Source organism: Clavelina lepadiformis, chromosome 1, assembly GCF_947623445.1.
Source record: "Clavelina lepadiformis chromosome 1, kaClaLepa1.1, whole genome shotgun sequence".
NCBI classification, from domain to species: Eukaryota; Metazoa; Chordata; class Ascidiacea; order Aplousobranchia; family Clavelinidae; genus Clavelina; species Clavelina lepadiformis.
This window is the reverse complement of record NC_135240.1, coordinates 24,354,697-24,371,928: the sequence shown is the minus strand read 5'-3', so window position 1 is coordinate 24,371,928 and position 17,232 is coordinate 24,354,697. Positions and strand designations below refer to the sequence as shown.

Sequence of the window (17,232 nt, the reverse complement as noted above, 5' to 3'; positions counted from 1 at the left end):
AAGGTTATGAGAAAAGATATGTAAAACGTTGGTTTGAGTTATTTGGATTTGATCGCAAGTTAGATTTCGATTGGAAGAAGAATTATAGGTTAAGTTATTATGGACATGTGGTTAGGATGACAAACATCTTATTTTTCATCTGATTGAAGATTTTAGATACATGTCATAGGTTTGACATAACGTAACAATCCTGTTTAAATTATGCCTTTTTTGCCACCGTCCCCGGGGCAAAAGGGCATGGGCGAGCCGAGTCGTCTCTGGCGCCTCTAGTTACAGTATGGTCGTTATAGTTACAGCTCAGCCATTGAGGATTGCCAATACACTTATAGTTTAATTTTGGCGACAATTCCAAAAGTTTCATTAAGTTTCCACCATGCTAAGCGACCATAAGATATTAAGTTATTACCGCTCTGTGCGTGGGTATCTGGATGAACAATGGGAGAAAGTGCTGCATCTCTTCGGTGATAATGATTGGAAGGTGTTTGTCGGAGGTATGCCTACCAATTACGTGACAATTAAATTAGTTTACCCTTTCAAGTTCAACTTTTTTTTAAATGATTATATAATTATGATATGACCAGGTACCTAACTGTCCAGGGGCAAACTTTGTTCGTAAGGGCATCGGATTGAATGCAGTAAATATTTTGATAGGTAACTTCCTGCAAGCACAAAACGGTAACTGAGGAAAGAGGAGGAAGGAAGTCTTAAGGCCAGCGCCAACTAACGACAACTTTTGCATCTGAAGGAACCAGTTTCGTTCTTATAATATCGTATTTGATAGTCGGCCCTTTCTTTGTGTTCTTCGACTACACGGGGCCCCGAAGTTCATAAAAAATACAAGATTCAAAAAGACAAAAATGTCCCGGTTAGTTAGCGCCTTTAGTATTAGCTTTTAGCTATAGTCGTTTTGATAGTATTATTGTTAACTTATTAACTACGTAAGTGTTTTTAATAGGTTGAACCAAAGCGTTTCTTTAAGTGCTATCTGATCTCTTTCGCTAACCAGGTAATCACTTGCCTATGCATATGGTTTATGTATCCGTTGATGAAGTACTGCGACTTGTCTTGTAAAACTCCATTACCACATCTGTATTACATATTGACTTGTAACATATATTGTATGTATTACTATTGTCAATATTACATATTGATATATTGACTTGACTATTACATACATACTTACACAAGAGAAATAACCTTCTACGACGGCCTCACATAAAATCGATCCTAAAAAACTTCTGTTTCAAACAGTATTGTGTGCGTAGTTAACCACGGCGGTCATGTTAAAGTGAGAACTATAGGCCTAATTAATGATGAAATTACTTGCCTAAACGCTTACCATATTCTATTCAATATCTAAAAGTTCAGCTGTGTTTGGTTTTAACAGACCCTTTCATTGGGGCCCGCTGTCTTTCTATGGTCTCCGCAATATCACAATTTTCATCACTTAAGGTACGCATTCTTTGTTTTGCTTCAGCTGTTGTCAAAGGAGAATAATTAAAAAAAATTTCAAAAACAATCACCAACTAACTTATAGCAAATTATTACTAAAATAATTATAAACATGATATATTAATAAATTCCAAACAAAGTAGTTAACCTACCAAAATAGTTATACAAATTTTCCGGCAAAATCTTTAGGTTTAACCAATGCTATAGCGGCAGCCTTCTGGATTGGTTACATGGCACCTATGAAAAATTTCAGAAATCAGCTTACAGAAGGAGGCATGTGGTGTTTTACGGTCTGAAACCAATAACGGAGAGTTCCAAGTCATCTTGAAAATAAAAACTGAACTTTATTGCGAAATTCCTTTTCTTCCTCAACCCAAATGTTGTAGTCAAAGTGGTGTTGAAAATTTTTTAATCTGGGCCATAAAATAATTTCCGTTTGCTGTATACAGATTGATTTGTGTAGTATGGTTGTTCACTCTGCAATATTCCGGAATAAAGGTGTTTTAAGAATTGCTCCTATTCAACTTCAAACCAATAATTAGCATTTCGTAAAAGAAAAAAAAACGTTAGAATCTTGCGAAACATACCGAACTGTGAGATATTAAGCTATTGTTCATCGTCATTAGCCTAAGCCTGACTGCTAGACGGTTACGCTGTCTACGATAGTACATAGGCTATCCTACTCTATGATCAGTCCGTTGCATTGAATTTTGTAGCTACTCAGCGAGTTGTAGAAGATGAATGAAGCTGTCCTATTCACCAAAGCTTAGGCAAATATCTTAGCTTAGCTTCTACAAATGGTTCCGCTAACAATTGGATTTTACAGCAAGGTGTTTAAAGCAGGAAAAGACCAAGCGGCAAACGTTATTAGTTCTTCAGGGCTTAAGAAAGAAGGCCCTTGCCCCTTTTGCTTCAATATCCAAACGCAAATGCTCTTACGAGAAAATAAAAACGCAAACAGACTTTTCCCGATGAATTGAGGTGTTTAAATAGAGTCAGGCTGCCAGGCTTCCACAAAATGAAAACTTTATCGTGGTAGCAAGATGTAGCCGAAGGGCTAACGAAATAAAAAATTTACTCTGCAAAGGTTGATCATATGTCTCTGCCAGGACTTAAAGGAGAGGTGTAACAAACTATTTAGCTCAAAAAGATTGTTTAGCAGATAATACTTTTCTTCAGCAACCAGTAATTGCGTTTTTTCAAAAGCTTTTACCCCTCAGTTTAAACACTCAAACAGTACAGGAGTGGTTTGTAAATACACCCACAAGTCCTGCATGCTTTCAGATTTTTAGCACATTAATTAAGGAGTGCTGGGGAAAGCTGTATCGCAGGTTCAGCAAAGCTACTAATGACTACCATATTAGGTGCGGTGAGTTAGCTGGCTAACTTTGTTTGTTCTGCAGGCAAGTCACTTACTTCGATCTGTGCAGAAGTTCACTATCTTAAACACAATGGATTTCTTAATATCGCTAGTAGACATGTATTACATGGCACACGGCTATCTGTGTGAACAATGGGGAAAAGTTTTAAGTCTTTTTGGAAATGATGACCATCTGGTATTTTGTGCAGGTAAAGTATTTTGGGTAAATTGATGATAATTTCGTCAAGTAGTGATATGCAATCTCGCATTTTACATAATTTACTATGAAACAATTAAAAGAATTGTTTTTCCCGATTCTCCGCCTAGTCCTAGGTTATACACACCCAGAAAGATTTCAGCTTGTAAGAAAACATAGCAATAGTAACCGTTGTGTTTGCAATCCATGCAGGTACAACTCTAATCCTGGTCACCTCGTTCATGTTGGTAAATTCCTTTTTCATGTACTTGGACTACACCGGAAAACCAGCGTTCATGCACCGATACAAGATTCGCAAAGACAAAAATATACCAGTAACATATGACTTAAAAGCACCAGCGGATCAAGTTTAATCGTAAAAATACTGAATTTGTTACGCAAATTTTTAGGTTGAAAAGAGCCGTTTTATCCGATGCTGTATAGTTTCCTTCGGCAATCATTTTGTCACCTGCTTGTGCGTTTGGTTGCTTTACCCAGTAATGAAATACACCGGTATGTCAGCCAGCCAGGAACTTCCACACATATGGCGAGTCTACTTGGAATACCAGGCCTGCGTAATCATTGACGAAATCGTGTTTTATTATACCCACAGGTAGGCTTTGATATTTTTCCGATTGTAATAAACCAAAAATTCTTTAAAAAAGTACAATAGCATGTGTAACATTTTAACTCCTCTGATTTAGCTAATTTTATAGGATAATAACGTAGCTGAGGTTAAGTCACGCAAAAGTAACTGGTTACAAATCAGTCTCATATAAGAATTGATAAATGAATTAGATCATGCTATTTACAATTGGTTTTCTGATAACCCGGTTCAGTTTAAATCGAAATACTAAAATTCTTTTGTGTACTGGTTTGTAAGCAGAACCTGAAATTGCCACAAGGTGAAACATATTTTTGCTGTGCAACGCAACGGCTGATTCGCGTATTTATCTTTTAGAATGTTGGTCAAATATTAACTTCAGCGATTTTATTTTCATGGCAGACTTATGCACTGGCCTCCATTTTACAAAGCTATGCACAAATGGCATCACGAGTGGGTGGCTCCAATAAGCATTGCCGCAATCTACAACCATCCCGTTGAACATCTGGTATGTGGACTAAAACAGATTTCCACTCTCACTCTCCCATGAAAAGTAGATTTTACGAAGAGTAAAGCTTTGAATTTTATTCACTTGTCAAAATAGGTATCCCATGTTGCACCTCTTCTCAGCGGTCCTATTCTGGTCGGCTGCCATTTGTCCTTGGCTTGGTATTGGATTTTCAACTTCCAAGTTCAAGCTTGTCTTCATCATAGCAATTATCACCTTCCATTCTTCTCATCTCCCCAGTTCCACGATTATCATCATTACAAGTTCGCCAGCCTCTACATAGCTGATTAATTTTTGCAGTAGGCTACTGCTGTTTCATGAAAAGACAGTTGCAAGCATTTCCATTATACAGGATGGTTACGCATATTAAATGTTTAGTACCTTTCTCACAATAACACATCTTCACTATTTATAGCCAATAGTGACAAGAAATTATTTTTCAGGTTCACCGAATGTTTCGGATCCGGAGTGTTTCTTGACCGGTTTCATAAGACCGACAAAGATTACCAGAAGTCCATCCAATTCAAAAGAAACGTTCCATTTTACAGTCTCTCACCAATAACTGAATTAATTCCTGACTCTAACAGAAAAAAAAATTAAATTTAAAGCAACCAAAATGGAAGCCAAAATGGATTGCTTATTTAAAAAAACAATCCTCACAATGTGGTTATGCATACTGTCAACGTAAATAGCGAAATATAGTAACGTACCAACTATCAAATATCAATTAAAAATAGCTTGTTGTGGCAAGTCGAAATCAATACATGAAATACTCTTAAAATTAATCACGTCTTGCTACATTTTGTGGTGTACGTAACGTGCGACAAGAACGTGAACAGTAGCCTACCCTGTCTGACAAACTGAGATACTGCAGCCCGTGACGTCGTTTCGCATATTCTCGGTCACCGGAATCGTATTTCTGCTCAATTCGCTTAGGCAGAGAAGAATTTGTTAAACAAGCCGAAATGTAAATAGAACCGCAATTAAGCCATGTTACACAACGCTGTTAGTAAATGGTGATAGTTGTAGGCTACGTCGGAGAAGGTTAGGGTAACTAACATTGACATATTTGCAGCAAAGTATCTTAGCTCAGGTCTTAGTTGTAGTTGCCCAATTGCAGTGCAGTGCTCAAGTTATTAATACGTGGTCACTGAGCAGCTATGCAGTTGTCAACTACAGCCGTGAACATTAATGTTCAAACAACTTAATGCGAATTTTACTTGTTTGCTCGTGTAAGCTATGTAGGTAGGCCTATACTGTACCTGCTAATGGCCTTTGAAGAATCAAGACCAAAGAAACACATCAGCAACATATGACTTGATAAAGCATTTTACAGTTTGCATCGGTCGGCAGCTGGTCCAATATGTAGCCTACACATGCAGAGAAAACTGGTTAATTCGTGTTCAAAGACACCGATTAATATACTTCGAGTTATTCAAAATTGGAAACAGAGTTGTAATACGAAGTTATGTTTTTCTGACTCGAGTCAAACCATGTTCATAAACCTTACTGAATTTGATCAGGCGCTGCACCAAGTTGGTTACCATTCACCATCGCAAACTTTTTTGTTTAAACTTTTAAGGTAATAGGCCTATCACAAATTTTTTCGTAGAACACTATGTTTGGCCTTACACAATTAGCTTAACTTTTTTTTAATCAATTGAGTCACGTCATTGCAAAACAGAATAAAATACAGCAATTGACCTTACCGTAAACAGCCTATTTTTACATTTGCTGTGACCAGCTACGTTCAACTACTTTCAGTTATTCAAGTTAATCGAAGCTGCTGAGGTAATGACCTATTCCTCAAGGCTACGTTAGTTGTCTTTTTGTAGGATTTCGATAGCCCACTTTAAAATCTAAAAGGGTTCTGAAATAAAAATAGGTTACATGGAGTTTCTGAGTGCGGCAAGAAGCTTCTTTGAATTGCAATGGTCGAAAGTGTTGGACATGTTTGACAATGACGAAAAGTCCGTTTTCGTAATTGGTATGCCATAGGCTACAGCTAATTGTAGATATCCATGCAATACTTGCTGAACAATTTGCTTGTAGTAATTTAAACTTGCGTAATATTTACAGGCACGTCAATGGTACTTTTTCTTTCTTTTTGTGCAATCAATTCTTTTTTCATGGTGCTTGATTTGAGTGGAAAGCCGAAATTTCTTCACAGATACAAAATTCAAAAGGACAAGAATATACCGGTACAGCTGGTTTTATTTGAATGCTTTTACAATACATTTTGTAGCATACTCCTTTTTTCTTTTTAGGTTGATGCATCTCGGTATATCCAGTGCTGTAGGGTCTCCCTCACAAATGAACTTTTGTCATGCCTGATGATATGGCTCTTATATCCAATTATGCGAGAGAGTGGGATGTCGTGTCAGAATCGGTTGCCGCCGATATGGCGGCTTCCCATAGATTTTTATGCATTTCTCATTGTGGTCGAAATAATGTTTTATTATTCACACAGGTAACACAACAGCTATTATAAGTTTACACAATACTCGCATAAGCTTCCATATCTTGTTTTAGACCCACGTTCAGTAGACAATATAGCCTGCGTAGATGGAATACAATTGTTAGGGACATTTATATTAGGCCTAAGATTAAGGGGTTTTTGGACTGCAAAAAGTTACCGACGTTTGAACCTAAAAATCGCCTACTTGTATCACTTGCAAACCTAAAAACTTGCTTTACTTTTCTCAAAAAACTCCAAAAAGACACGATAATAGCCTAATTTTAGTTCAAACTTTCGGGCATTTGTTTATTATCAACGAAAACTTCGCATGCTTGAGCAATTTTCAGTCCACTAGAAAAGATACGTCTTGATTTTGATGATAAAAACAACCACTTGTGTCGTGAAACTGCGGTTCTTTGTCAATATCCTGTCTACCCTTAATTTTTACCAAAAAATTTTACTACAAGCAATAAAAAAGTTTAATAAACTAAAAATTTTTAAGTGTTGTAAAATTATTGCATTAAATACGTATGAGGGTTTTTACGCTTCCATATCTTTCAAGGATTGGCTCCCTAGCTACGACTTTCTTTCCAGATTTTTTCATTTACCGTGGATCTACAAATACATCCACAAAAAACATCACGAATGGATTGCGCCGATCAGTCTGGCTGCTTCATATGCACACCCAGTTGAACACCTGGTAAAACTTGCATTAATTTATTACCTAGCCCAGGTTTATTTTACTTTAAAAAATTCTGCAAATATTCTAAACATATAATGTCAATAATTTAATCAGCGTCTTAGCAAACAAATTTGCTCCAAAATATTAAGTTGGTTTTTACTAATTAATATTGCAAGGTTTCCAACTTTTTCCCGTTGATTGTCGGCCCAATCCTCATGGGGTCACATCTAAGCATTGTATGGATATGGCTGGCAATGTCGCAGATTTCAACATGTCTAAACCACTCCGATTACCATTTTCCGTTTCAATCCTCCCCGCAATTTCACGATTACCACCACATCAAGTAAGTGTAATTGAATAAAGGTATGACACTAGCCAAAGCTTTTCCCTTTGTCATATTGTACGTCAGTCCACGAAGGGCATCATAATTTATTGAATATCTCTTGCACCCTATTGATGTTCGATAGGTTCAACGAATGCTATGGTGTAACTGGATGGTTGGATAACTTCCACAAAACGAGCGTCCAGTTCAAGGAATCAATTTACTGCAAACGTCACGTAACATTTTACGGATTAACTCCAATCACTGAACGATTTCCCAGTAAACATAAAAAAGAAAACTAGAACACCCAGTGACAAACTGTGTTACTGATGCGACTTCGTTTTTATGGATGAAGTTTTAAACCATTTGCTTCAAAATTTTGTTGAATGTTAATCCTTATTTCAAGTACAATTTGCCGTTCAGTCGTTGATTAAATTCATAGCCAAAATGCTAATTAATTGCAAAACAAACTTAGTTGTGCTACGAAATTGAATTATTTTGCCACATCTTGTCTGCTGAATTAGGAATTTCAAAAGCATTGGTAATTAATAATTATATCCCACTGGGTGATGTAAGCTCTTTTAAGGTAAAAAACATATTTTTCTTATCCTCTTGTGCGTCGTGTTGTTGACGTTTAACTGTGATTCACGAAATACATAATTAACGAAAGCTGTTTGATTGATTGACGAAAGCAATTAGTCATCAACGCAAAGTAAGCAACCAATCAGTTGAAGTTATTGCAAACAGGGCAAAAGTGATTCTGCAGCCATAGTTCAATAAAACTTGCAAAATTACATTTTAATCATTAACAGTTAGTATGCAACAAATCCGGGGGCTCTAAGCGCTGCAAAAACAAATTCTTTGCAAATTAGAAACGGTTTCCCTGAAATTAAGTTATAAAAATAGACAACGATGGTTACATGAGGTTAAACAAACAAACGTTAACTTTGCAGCACCTATGTTTAATCATTTACTCAATACAAACATATACAACCATTCAACACTACACCTGTGTTGCACAAGTAACTGCTAAAAGTGAGTAGATAACCACTAGCAGAAGTGAGAACTTAAAAACTGAATTTTAATTATTTGTTTTTCTTCTATTAAAAGTTACACATCAAAAAAAACCAATTGTATGAATAACATCACAGTACTATGGAAAATTAAAACAAGGATTAATCTTAGAGAGAAAAAATCAAACAATTAAGGAAGCATAGCAAGCAGTCATGAAAACAAGTCTTAATGGTGTAACACAAGTAAAGCCACTAACAGCGCAAATCAAAGTCAAGCCGAGTCATTTTAATTACATTCTCAAGTCAAGTCGAGTCAGTAACGTTTATTCAAGTCTTCACACATGCCAAGTCACAAGCAAGTTACTATTTACATTTTATTTTTCATTTTAGTTCTGTAATAAATGGTTCTCTGAATACTTGTAACGTAAATATAAGCATCGGAAAATTTGTTTTTGACACTTTTGCATATTCAGTAGAATGTATTGCATAGTGAGTTTTGAATAAATTCTTTCACATCTAAAAAACTGATTCTATAACGGTTTAAAATATTTTGGTTTGTAACACGAATCAAGTCAGCCTAAAATTTCTCGTTATCACGAGTCAGTCATGTCTTTCGTCGTTTAAGTACTAAAAAGTCCAGACTTTGTAAAAACTGACTCAAGTTAAGTCATTCATTCCAGTCCTTTGGTCTCTGATAGCAAGTTGAAAGAAATGATATGAAGTGCTGTGGTAAATTTGAGTATTTAAAAATGGTTCTCAAGTTAACACATCACTCCGGTGAATAAGTCCAAAAAACTTCCCAATGGACAGATGTCCTTGAAAGTAAAAAATTGCCATTCATCCAATATTTCACAGTTGAAAAATAAAGCAACCTTACTTTATCACTATTATCAAGGGCAAATATCAGATAAGCCTAACATATTAACAATGGGAAGAGATTCAAATATCCTTTTTAGTGTGCTCTTGTTGGGAGGTATAGCAGACTTTCTCTTTAATGGATATTTTACAAGGTGAGATAAAGTACTTGTTATAAACTTGAATAAGTTAAGATTAGACTTCAAGAAAACCGTTACTCTTAATAACAAGAGTGAATCATGTATGTATAGTGAAAGCTTGTTTTCTTGAAGCTGAAGAGACTTGTATAATTAATTATATTTGAGCCAAACAAAGTATGCCCTTACTACATAGGCCTTTCCTGGAACCAGTAAAGTTACTATGAATTATTCTAACATTTGAGATTAGGAAAGCTTTTATTGTGTATGTTTAAGATTTCTCAAGATTGGAGGAGAGTGGTACATAAGTGGATGGCTTCAGCTATTGCAGCTGTTTGGACACAGCAGGGTGTTTCTGTTTATAATTGGTAAGCTTTTATAAAAAAATGGTACGGTTACTGATAAAGTTAAAGCTTTGCATCATTATTGATCATCAAAAGATCCTCTCAGCTTTCACGAAATCACATATGTTTGTAAATTCACAGCAACCATGGCATCACTTGGAATTCCGTTTTGGACAATCAATTTGTTTTTCATGTCACTTGACTTAAAAGGAAAACCAGCGTTTCTGAGAAAATACAAGATTCAGTCAGACAAAAACATTCCGGTAGTTGTTCACATATATAAGTACAACTTTTCAAACTTATGCATGCTAAGTTTGGATTTTCTAAAACAAAGGTTGACTGGAAACTTTACAAGAAATGTATCACCGTGATCAACAAGAATCAGCTTATTGCCACTATTCTTGTAATTCTTATGTATCCAGCTACTCAGTGGGGTGGAATGAAGTACGAAGCAGAAGATCTTCCCAGCTTGCCTAGATTTTTTTCTGAAATGTTGTACTTTGCAATTGTTCAAGAGATTGCCTTTTACTATTTGCACAGGTAGGCTACATTATAAACTTTGTATAAATAATTGTCTACAAAATTATCAAAAGCTTGCACCTATTAAATTTTAAACAAACAAGCACCACAATGGCAGCATTGCTTATCTAGCTACATCTAATGCCACATACAAATTAGTAAGGTGTTTTTTTTTTCAAGACAAGTTTTTATTTTTTTCTTGCAGGCTAATGCATTATCCAGCCTTATACAAACATATCCATAAGGTTCACCACGAGTGGACGGCACCAATTAGTATGGCAGTGGTGTATGTGCATCCAATTGAACACATTGTTAGTGTTATAACTTTATAAGTTATAATAGTAAAATAACTAAATGAATATATAGGCTATTAGCCACAAAAATAAAAAACTTACAATGCGATGACCTGTTACAGGTTGTGAACATGATTCCTATACTTCTCTCCCCGGTATTGATTGGAGCTCATATATCTACAGCCTGCATATGGTATATGGCTGCAACCTTTGTATCTACCATTCACCACAGTGGATATCATTTTCCAGGGTTTCCTTCACCGCAGTTTCATGACTACCATCACTTAAAGTAAAACTAACTAATAATACAGTGAAAATGTCTATCCCTGCCTTGTGGGATGATAATAATCGTTATTTTTAGATTTAATCAGTGTTATGGTGTACTTGGCTGGTTGGATCGCCTGCACAATACTGATTCACAATTCAGAAAATCACTTAACTATAAGTGGGATTCCATGTACTTCACACTAAAGCCTATTTGGATGGACGGTTAGAAATTTCTGATGAACACCTTTTTTAATTGGCAATGTTCAATTTCAATTGAAGTTTAGTTGAATACAATTCATTCTGTTATTGTCTCATATGACATTATCAATTGTAAAGTTTTTTACTACTTTTTCCATATTTACTGAACAAAAAAATTGTCCAAATATGTATTGCTTGTTTTATTGTCAGGAGCATAGGTTACTAACTTTTACTAGTATATATTTAAGTTAGGATATTAATAATCGTTTTAGCCAATAAAATAAATTTCAACACAACCAAAGCAAAAAATACTGCAATTTCTGCTTAACTTTTTTGCTTTTCAGCTTCATGTAAAACATGATAGGCCTACCAATGTTACCAGTATTTAATGCCGACTGATTTAATGAATAAAAATATGTCTAATAATTTAATAATAATAAAAATAATGTAATTGACTGGATCAGAAACAAGTGAGAAGCTTCTGTGTATTAGTTAAAATTAATCACCATATCACCTAATGTAGAAACGTAGTAACGAAAATACACGCTTTTAACCTTGCAAAAGACAACTATTTAACTCACATAGCTTGGCCACACCGTACGCAATCAAAAGTGCCAGCCAGTAGACCAGTGGTGACGAACCCGTTCGCTGTCGCGGGCCACTTCATTAGTTACAGCTGAGTAAGCGGGCCGCACAACTTTTAAGTCATATGACTATGTAGTTTTTTTATAAACGATTAGAAATAGTTTATCAACAATAAGGAACAACAAACAAAAGTAATAAAAATCCCATGCGAATCATACAGTTGAAGCTATTTTATGTAGTATTGAAACATAAAATAACAAAAAATAAAAAGAAAGATTTAATAAAGTTTCTTGCTTAGTGAGATTTTTGGAAATTTTTTCTCTTGACTAAGCGTTCAATATTAGGTCGAACCGACGATGTAGCAACTCTCAACTGCATACTAAGATTTTCGTCTGTTAACCTCGACCTGTAACGACTTTTTGTAATGTTCAGTTTAGAAAAGAACTGTTCGCATAGGTACGTGCTGCCGAAAACAGATAACCATTTGAGAGCGAAAGCTCTCAAGTTTGGAAACTCTTCCTTTGAAAAATATACTCGATAAAATTCAAGCAGCGGCTTGTTCAGATACATCGCTTTTAGCGCGTCATCACTCTGTAGTTTTATCAGTTCAAGTTGGAGCTCAGAGGGTGCAGAAGCAGGTGTAACATTAAAGGGGATGGAGAAGATATCAAGCTCCAGTTGTTTGCTTTTGATATCCTGAAATCTAGCTTTAAAGCTCTCCAAAAGACTTGAACATTCCAAAGCATACTGAGTACATGAAGTTGGATTGTGTTGTTTTAATGTGGGAAAATGTGTGCAGTTGTTATCTTTCAACTGATTTTCCCAAAGGCTCAGCATTGACATGAAAGATTTGATCTTGGAAAACATCGTGTGCAACAGTTGATTTGGCCCTTGGAGTTGTACATTTAATTCGTTTAAATATTTCGTGAAATCTACCATAAATCCTAAATCGCACAACCAGTTTTCATCTTCTATCTCAGTGAGAGGACACTTCTTCAAATTTCTAAATTCAATAAATTCTGGTAGAAGAGAATAAAAGCGTCTGAGCATATTACCACAACTTGTCCAACGAACAGCACAGTAATAAAGTAGATCATCATAGTCAGCATCAAAATCTTTGAGAACTTGCTTGAATATGCGGTTGTTTAGATCCCTTTTTTTAATGAAGTTAATACTACCGATATCACATGATCAAACTTCACCGATTTTGCACAAAGGCTTTGCTGGTGAATAATGCAATGGCAAAATACCAATCCATCATGTCTAATTCCTTTTGCACCCATTTCCTTCTTCAACAATGATACCAACCCTTTATGTTTCCCAACCATTGCTGGTGCGCCATCAGTAGCAACACCACACAGCTTATCTAATGGCAGGTTGAACTTGCCTAAGGCTTGGAGAAGCTTCTGTAGCAGATCCTCTCCACGAGTAGTTCCGTGTATCGACTCGAGAGATAATAAGTTCTCTTCAATATGGAAATCTGATGTTATCCCTCGAAAAAAGATTGCCAGCTGCGCAATGTTTAACCCTAAATTCCGGACATGTCCGGAATTTTCCGGACGGTATGGCAACCCTAATTTCCTATAAGTCCTATATGCCTTGCATGTATGGGCGTTTGTCAAATCGTTTGGTGGGCCGCACAAAATTGTTTGGCGGGCCGCAGGTTCGTCACCTCTGCAGTAGACGAAGACTATGGCAGAGGGAAAAATGAAGGCTCAAAAACAATGGAGACGTGTTACGTCATATATTGGCAGCATAGCAAAAACCACAAATATGTCGTCAGCTTCCCTCTTTCGCGTTTGTGAGGACAGAGATGAGCGGAGATAATTTTTAAGTCACCGGAGTCAGATAGGCTGTCAATTGTGATGATGCCGTGAAGAGAAGTAAAATATAAAAAAAAATTTTTTTTTAGCATGAACATAGTTCTCAGCCGACTTCTATTTGTTGCTGTAATGATGAGAGTAACCACACATCTCAACATGCTATTTCGAAACTGACCTCGCCATTCCTTAAGATACGATTTCTCTTTTTAATTTCCTTTCAAACAAAGGATTATTGCTTACAATTCCTTTGCTCATCAAATTTGTTTCAAAAGCGTAGCCTACAGTTTAAACTTTAAACAAAACCCGATTTATTTTCTACCTTTTGTGGTTTATAAATTAGATAAACTTAACTTGCTTAGTGTGCGACATTGGTTTATATTCTATTTATTAATACAGTAGAAAACGATCAGACTTTTGTTTCACAATCAACTGAACTTACTGTTTATTAGGGATGTGCCGTGAGGAAGATTATTTGGGTTCGTGCGAACCCGAATATCATGAAGGTCGACACGAACGAATCCCGAATCTATTCGTATTAGAACCAAACAATAAAGTTTCATCCAAAAGTTGTCAAGTCTTGCTTGTAACATGATGTAATCGATAAACAAATCGCTTTCTTTTGAAAAATAGTGTTTAAAAAACGATTGAAAAAGCAAAATCGTTAGGAAAACGACCTTCATTGTAAGTACTGCTGATTCTAGTTTAGCTTTGTCGGAAAACTAGATCATCATTTTTAACAAAAGTCAGTAAATTTATAAGTAATATTGTACTCGGGTTCGCCATTGTTGGTATTCGTGTTCGCCCGAATCTTCCATAAAGGCGGTATTCGGCGAATCTATTCGGGTTTGGGTTCGTGTCGGCCCATCTCTACTGTTTATATCGTTGAAATAAATAAATAGTATAGGCCTACATGCCCGCCTACCGGTGGTGGGATTCAGCTGGTTCGCACCGATTCGCGTGAACCGCTTCCTAAAAATAAAAAAGTTCGCAGAACCGGTTCCTGGCCAACTTCCTCCAGTGTACCTAATATAATCACCGTACGCATGGTTGCCAGGTGTGGCTAATTTTAGCCAAAGGAGCTAATCTGCATGCAGCGTGGCGAAAAATATTTAGAAAAATTAACCAATTTTCATTGGTAATTTACATGCATAATTTATATAATGTATATATAAAACCTATTTATATATGTACAAATCATATTATTATTGTAACATATTATTGTAACAGCCGCCTTTTCGAGTCAGGAATGAGATTTACCTCATCGCATAGGTCCTTAGGACAACCTAACAACCATAACTTCGCTCATATATTAAAACAGTCATAACTCATAACCTTATAAGCTCAACACTTTTCTGGAATTACGGTCAAAACCGAAAACAGTAGATAAGAAAGGCAAACGAAAATGCAATGAGAAAAAATCACGATTTCAACCTAAAATGCGGGGAGAAGCTTAAGGGCGCCAAAGAGCGAAAAACTAAGCTGCACTTAATGGCCGCTACAAGTGTTTAAGCCTACGTATAAATTCCTTACTTACAGTCGACTCCGCTTAATTCGGACACTTTGGGTCCGCTCACTTTTGGCCGAATTAAGCGGAGAAACGGCTTTGTCCGAATTAAGCGGAAAATCAATTGTTCGTTTCATGGTCATGCGTAAAGGCAGACAACGCAAACAAATACTGTACTGTTGCGTAATAAATGAATTGCAGCTGGGCTATACTGCAGTAATTGGCACTGATCGCATAAAACGTCTTTGTTTACTTTAGTGAGCAATTTCAATTTTTCTGCTAAACTTTGCTGTACCATTCTGTTCTACAAGATGGACGCAATTGTACCGAAGTAAAAGCGACTATGAAATTGGCGCGTCCTTATATGAGTTTATTGTCGATTGTTACTGCATGGATCGTCATTGTTTCACCATGATCACTCATAATGCAATTGCATCTTGTGTTAAAACGAACGAAGTACTGTTTATTGTGTCATAAACTCATAACCTAACGATAGGAATTGCCAACCCGTGTCCGAATTAAGCGGAGAATTGTCCGAATTAACGGGAGTTTTTTACATTCAATTTTTACTTTTGTTCCGTTCCCGAGCATTTTGGCCGAATAAAGCGGTTGTCCGGGTTATCCGGTGTCCGAATTAAGCGGATTCGACTGTATATCCTATTTCTTTACGAATCAAAGAAATCATCGAAATTGAGTGATATTGGGATTTAAAAATCTAAGCCCGTGTCTAAGCGTGTTAAACCAAGTTATTTATGCGAGTCGAGTTGACACGTTGTAAGCAAAGTGAGTTGAACTCGCTTAAAGTCGCCATGTAAAAAGGGTTAGTGAATAAAGGGATAGGTGGTATAGTAGCGTTCCCCACCGTGTCCGCTAAGTAACGGCAGGACATCGCGTTTATTTGCCTAAAAAGTCATTGTATTTTTCTCCATTTCACAGTTCGTATTGCATAGGCCTACTATATTTTCATCGCCTAAAAAGAGGACAATTTCGCCAGCTAGTACAATGCAAATAGAGTTTTACGTTTAAAGAATTTATCACATGTTTTTGGATAACTATACGCATATGCACAAGTAATGCATTCAGCTTCAAAATCATTACATCCTTTTCTGAAACAAGGATACTTTTGCCGCAGTTCATCAGAAAACACAGTATATTTCTTTGGCGTTATTGCTTAGCTTTATTCAGCTTTTGTGGTTGTCTAAATCAAAACAATGATAACAAAAATGGTTAGACCTCATGCTGTCGCCGAAAAGTCACTTGACTTAGGCCTCATGCCAAAAAGTCACATAAAAATATAATTGTGTTGAAAATATAAGCAAGAAAGCGAAAAATGCAAAAAAGAGGACATTTTGACATTTTTCAGTAGGCTATACTTTGAGCACAATTCATTTTTCTTTAGAAAAGAGAATATATGGTAGCCCTAAGTAATACTAATAGTAGGCTAGGCCTACAAAACTCACACCTTTGCTTTATTAATGGGCCTTTTTACATGTGAGGTTCTGTTGCAATTTTTCTAGCGCAAGTTTGAACTTAACAGACCCCAAGTTCGAACTTAACTCAACATGCGCGCATGTAAAACCACGAACTTGTCGAGACGACTAGCGGTACTTTCGTTACGGTCTGTTAAGTTCGAGCTCGTGCCAGAAAAATTGCGACAGATCCTCGCATGTTAAAAGGCCCAAATGTTACAGAGAACGTCGAACAATGTTTGCAATAACAACCAAGAAGGTCGGGCTGGTAGGGCAATTTGTTGGAAAACATTTTTTAAACCAGCAATTCATCATGTTTCATGGCTACAGTAATTTTTTGGAAATAAATACAACGTCTCGCCTAAAAGTTTTGTTGAAAGTATAAGCAACTAACTCAAAATGCGAAAAAAGAGGACATTTGGGCATTTTTTAGCGTCCTTGGAGGACCATTCGCTTTTCTTGAAAAAAGAGGACAAATCCTCCTAAAAGAAGACGTATGGTAGGCCTAGTATTGCATCATCGTCTTTTGGACAAGGAGGCACACAGACAGTATTATGAGACGTCTCTACTCGTCAAGTTGTGCCTGTGCTTCGGCATATGTTATTTGCCAAGAAAATAATATCAAGTTAGACGCAGTCGTGCA

The 17,232-nt window shown here is 36.3% G+C and overlaps 3 protein-coding genes and 1 long non-coding RNA gene across 7 annotated transcripts; 3 read left to right on the top strand and 1 right to left on the bottom strand.

Moving 5' to 3' along the window:
* Positions 1-79: 79 nt before the first annotated feature.
* On the top strand, positions 80-4,974 carry LOC143444189 (fatty acid hydroxylase domain-containing protein 2-like). Of its 3 annotated transcripts, XM_076943338.1 has the most exons (10): positions 80-491; positions 652-865; positions 956-1,006; positions 1,388-1,452; positions 2,856-3,021; positions 3,222-3,343; positions 3,419-3,621; positions 4,015-4,120; positions 4,217-4,383; positions 4,564-4,974. In XM_076943338.1, the coding sequence occupies exons 4-10, from the start codon at positions 1,417-1,419 to the stop codon at positions 4,718-4,720; spliced, it is 957 nt and encodes a 318-aa protein (XP_076799453.1). In that variant the 5' UTR covers positions 80-491; positions 652-865; positions 956-1,006; positions 1,388-1,416; the 3' UTR covers positions 4,721-4,974. The 3 variants fall into 3 exon arrangements, with proteins under 3 accessions (XP_076799453.1, XP_076799461.1, XP_076799468.1); XM_076943346.1 differs by lacking the exon at positions 956-1,006; XM_076943353.1 differs by lacking the exons at positions 80-491; positions 652-865; positions 956-1,006 and having other exon boundaries at positions 1,331-1,452; positions 1,642-3,021.
* Positions 4,183-5,966, bottom strand: LOC143444220 (uncharacterized). Its single transcript, XR_013113692.1, has 3 exons — positions 5,830-5,966; positions 5,383-5,490; positions 4,183-4,700 (listed from the first exon to the last, which is right to left on the bottom strand). It is a non-coding gene; the product is annotated as an uncharacterized LOC143444220 (long non-coding RNA).
* Positions 5,490-8,421, top strand: LOC143444205 (fatty acid hydroxylase domain-containing protein 2-like). 2 transcript variants are annotated; one of them, XM_076943364.1, is made up of 6 exons: positions 5,491-6,107; positions 6,200-6,321; positions 6,388-6,590; positions 7,173-7,278; positions 7,437-7,603; positions 7,728-8,421. In XM_076943364.1, exons 1-6 carry the CDS (start codon positions 6,011-6,013, stop codon positions 7,882-7,884), a joined length of 852 nt encoding a protein of 283 aa, XP_076799479.1. In that variant the 5' UTR covers positions 5,491-6,010; the 3' UTR covers positions 7,885-8,421. The 2 variants fall into 2 exon arrangements, with proteins under 2 accessions (XP_076799486.1, XP_076799479.1); XM_076943371.1 differs by having other exon boundaries at positions 5,490-6,107; positions 7,437-7,870.
* A 263-nt stretch (positions 8,422-8,684) lies between these two features.
* Positions 8,685-11,388, top strand: LOC143444180 (fatty acid hydroxylase domain-containing protein 2-like). The gene is made up of 7 exons (XM_076943326.1): positions 8,685-9,605; positions 9,864-9,955; positions 10,073-10,194; positions 10,266-10,471; positions 10,656-10,761; positions 10,866-11,032; positions 11,105-11,388. The coding sequence occupies exons 1-7, from the start codon at positions 9,406-9,408 to the stop codon at positions 11,235-11,237; spliced, it is 1,026 nt and encodes a 341-aa protein (XP_076799441.1). The 5' UTR covers positions 8,685-9,405; the 3' UTR covers positions 11,238-11,388.
* The last annotated feature ends 5,844 nt before the right edge of the window (positions 11,389-17,232 follow it).

Coding starts and splice junctions, on each gene's coding strand:
- LOC143444189 (XM_076943346.1), top strand. CDS start 1,417: ATGGTCTCCGCAATATCACAATTTTCATCACTTAAG. Junction 3,344..3,418: donor GCAAAGACAAAAATATACCA/GTAACATATGAC, acceptor GCAAATTTTTAG/GTTGAAAAGAGCCGTTTTAT. Junction 4,384..4,563: donor CACGATTATCATCATTACAA/GTTCGCCAGCCT, acceptor ATTATTTTTCAG/GTTCACCGAATGTTTCGGAT.
- LOC143444205 (XM_076943364.1), top strand. CDS start 6,011: ATGGAGTTTCTGAGTGCGGCAAGAAGCTTCTTTGAATTGCAATGGTCG. Junction 6,108..6,199: donor AAAGTCCGTTTTCGTAATTG/GTATGCCATAGG, acceptor TAATATTTACAG/GCACGTCAATGGTACTTTTT. Junction 6,591..7,172: donor ATGTTTTATTATTCACACAG/GTAACACAACAG, acceptor CTTTCTTTCCAG/ATTTTTTCATTTACCGTGGA.
- LOC143444180 (XM_076943326.1), top strand. CDS start 9,406: ATGTCCTTGAAAGTAAAAAATTGCCATTCATCCAATATTTCACAGTTG. Junction 10,472..10,655: donor GCCTTTTACTATTTGCACAG/GTAGGCTACATT, acceptor TTTTTCTTGCAG/GCTAATGCATTATCCAGCCT. Junction 10,762..10,865: donor TGCATCCAATTGAACACATT/GTTAGTGTTATA, acceptor GACCTGTTACAG/GTTGTGAACATGATTCCTAT.